Raw genomic sequence first — 3,159 nt, forward strand, 5'->3', positions numbered from 1 at the left:
CGCTTGGATTGGACTTTACGACGATGTCAACGGCTGGCGCTGGTCAATGGGAAATCAGCCACTTGGGAGTTTTACATACTGGAGTGCCCCCAATCCTGATAACTATCAGTCATCAGAACATTGTGTGGCGATATATACCGGTGGCTGGTTTGACGTTGGGTGTGCAGCACTGTTTCCTGTTATCTGCTTTGATGGTAAGGAAGATGTTTTTTGTTCTCTGTTTGTTTTAAAAAAAGAAGCATCCAAACTATCCATGAATCTGCTCATCTGAATAAATCTAATTGGATGAAATTAATAGAGGGAGGTACAGTACAGTAGGTGGTGCTGCAGATCCAGTGTGATACAGATGATCTCTTCTTCTATAATTGATCTTTTCTCTGAGTTTTGGGTTCCCGCATGTGCCCCACTGATGTGACTCTGGCCCCTGAATCCTTTGGGTGTTGTCAGTGGTAGAGTGTGGCCTCCATGAATCAGACTTGTTTGTCCGGTGCATCCCATTGGGCTTGATCAGACTGGGATCTGGGGAGTTTTGTAGGCCGAGTCAGGAGCCTTGGGCTCTTTGCCTGCTGGGCCCAGTGCAGGGTGGGCTGCGGGACACTGTCACCAGTTTACTGGGATTATAATTAATGTTAATGTGTCAATGTTATAGCTTATTGGTGTCATTTTCCTTTGCAGTCCCCCAAATTATTTTCCAGTACTATCCAAGCATGTAAAAAATAAAATCAATAGTGCAGTTAAATACCAGTGTAGCAGCAGCAGTGGAAGTCCAGTTGACATGACTCAACTTCCAGATAACCTCACCTGGCCTGACTGAGAACCTTTCCAGACATACTGTACTGGACCAGTGTAATCCATGATCACCACCTTCTACAGCGACTACTTGTTTTCACAGATCCCACAATTAATTTAAGACACTCTTACCCCACATTATGCATTTCAGTTCCAAAAAATATAAAGTCCTAAATAAAGGAGGTTTCTCCGATTTGTTATTTTATTAAAGATGAAAGCAGTACAGCAGTAATTAATTTGCACACCATCTCCTTCACTGTAGTTGATTGCTTTATTATAATTAATTCTTATTTGTTGAATGGTTTTAATTTCGCCACAATGGAGGGATTTCAAGCCTGAACAGTCTGTTTAAGATCAAACCATGGCATCTCAATCAGATTTAAGACTTTGACTAGACCACTCCAAAACATTCTTTTTTCAGCCATTGAGAGGTGGACTGGTGTGTTTCGGATCATTGTCCTGCTGTATAACCCAAGTGTTCTTAAGCTAGAGGCCACAGATTTTCTGGTACAGAATTCATGGTTCTATCAATTAGACAAGTTGTCCAGGTCCTGAAGCTGCAGAGCCCCAGACCATCACACTACCACCACCATGTTTGGCACCAAAGTTAAACTTTTGTCTCATCAGTCCACAGAATATTGGTCCCAAACTCCTGGGGATAATCAAGACGAGCCTTTGTGTTCTTTTTGGTCAGCAGTGACTTTAATCTTAAAACTTTTTGCCCCCCAGTCTCTTTCTTATTGTTGAATCATGAACACTGAGTAGAGTAAGGACTGCAGGTCTTTAGATGTTGTTCAGGATCTTTTATGAGCTCCTGGGTGAGGCATTGTTGTGCTCTTGGAGTCATTTTGGTCAGCCACTCCTGTGAAGGTTCACCACTGTCCCAAGATTTCTTTCCATTTGTGTTGTGTTCCACTAGAGTTCCAAAGCCTTAGAACTGTCTTTTTATCCCTTTTCAGACTGATACATGTCAATTACATAGTTTCTCATCTGTTCTTGAACTTCGTTTTGTGACATAATGTGTTGCTTTTTGATATCTGTTAGCGAGCTTTACTTCAGACAGGTTCAAGTTCTAGTAAAGTGATTTCTTAATTTACCAGTTCAGTCTGGCAGTCTTTAGGGTGTGGCAAGTAAATTTAAAGTATGACAAATATGCACTTTATAAATAAATATAAATACATTTGAGTTAAATTTGTTGACCGAGTGTTATTTGAACACCCACAGGCAGGTACACTGGTAACAGCAGGTATATTTTGGTTTCTACTTCCATGCCGTGGTCTGGAGCTCAGAGCTATTGCAGACAGTATCACACAGACCTGGCCAGTGTGGGAAACCAAACTGACAATGCCGTTTTAATGGCCATGAGCTCATGGGGAGCTTGGATCGGTCTGTTCAGAGATTCCTGGAAGTGGTCAGACAAGACAACCTTCACCGATATTACCTGGATGTCTGGAAAACCAGATAATGCCCTGGTACACGAGAACTGTGCTTCTATAACTAATGGTAAAGCATCTGATGAGCTGTGCACCGACATCAATCCTTTCTTCTGTTATTCCTGTGAGTTTGTTTTCATTTTATACTTTTTACCCAGATTTATTAAATGCCTAATTATGTAGTACATGTATGTTTGTTCTTCTCCAGTAATCACAGGGAAACTACAGATTCTAAGAGTGAAGGTCCAGTCCGGTCATTATGCGAATGATCCTGCAGTAAAGGCGGCCATGTTGGATAAGGTGTGTCCGAACCCGAACCCGAACCCTAACCCATCCTTCACGTTTATCTTACACTGTGTGTTCCTCATTACTGCAGTCAGAACCTGAGTCTTCATCACACTGGTTATGTGATGTTTTATAATCTACCTGTATAGAGGATACGTCTCTCTGTTCTGTATTACTGAGAGTTTAACCACGTGTTCTGGTTTTAGGTTAAGCAGATGCTCAGTGATCACGGGAACTTCACAGTGAACTGGAGAGAGCACCCGAATGGACTGGTGTTTAAGAAGATTAAAGTCGATTCTCCTGTATTTTATTAAAGTCAAGGTGAGGTGCGAGAACCAGACGAGCCGAATGGAGGAAATCCGATCTCTATTTATATTTTCACTTGTTCTTTAAATTCCTTTTTTTTTTTTTTTTTTTAGCTAAACCTTATTCAGATTGCACTTTTAAAGCAAATCATTCCGGGACTGATGTAAAACACATGCAAAGGTACAGGGACTTAGTGAGGTCGATGAACTGCAGCTAATCCTGGATATAATTGTTAATGATGTGTCTCAGTGATTTATTTTAAGCTCTTTGGGTTCATTTTCACTTCTCTTTAACATGAACGCCCTGAACACCTCGTTTTAAATTAGAAGATATAAGCATTTAATCT

General features: G+C 41.0%; 1 protein-coding gene across 1 annotated transcript; it reads left to right on the forward strand.

Moving 5' to 3' along the window:
• The first annotated feature begins 2,057 nt into the window (after positions 1 to 2,057).
• Positions 2,058 to 2,821, forward strand: LOC128517108 (C-type lectin-like). The gene is made up of 3 exons (XM_053490894.1): positions 2,058 to 2,346; positions 2,431 to 2,522; positions 2,714 to 2,821. Exons 1-3 carry the CDS (start codon positions 2,058 to 2,060, stop codon positions 2,819 to 2,821), a joined length of 489 nt encoding a protein of 162 aa, XP_053346869.1.
• Positions 2,822 to 3,159: the final 338 nt, after the last annotated feature.

Source organism: Clarias gariepinus, unplaced genomic scaffold, assembly GCF_024256425.1.
Source record: "Clarias gariepinus isolate MV-2021 ecotype Netherlands unplaced genomic scaffold, CGAR_prim_01v2 scaffold_35, whole genome shotgun sequence".
Lineage (NCBI taxonomy): Eukaryota > Metazoa > Chordata > Actinopteri > Siluriformes > Clariidae > Clarias > Clarias gariepinus.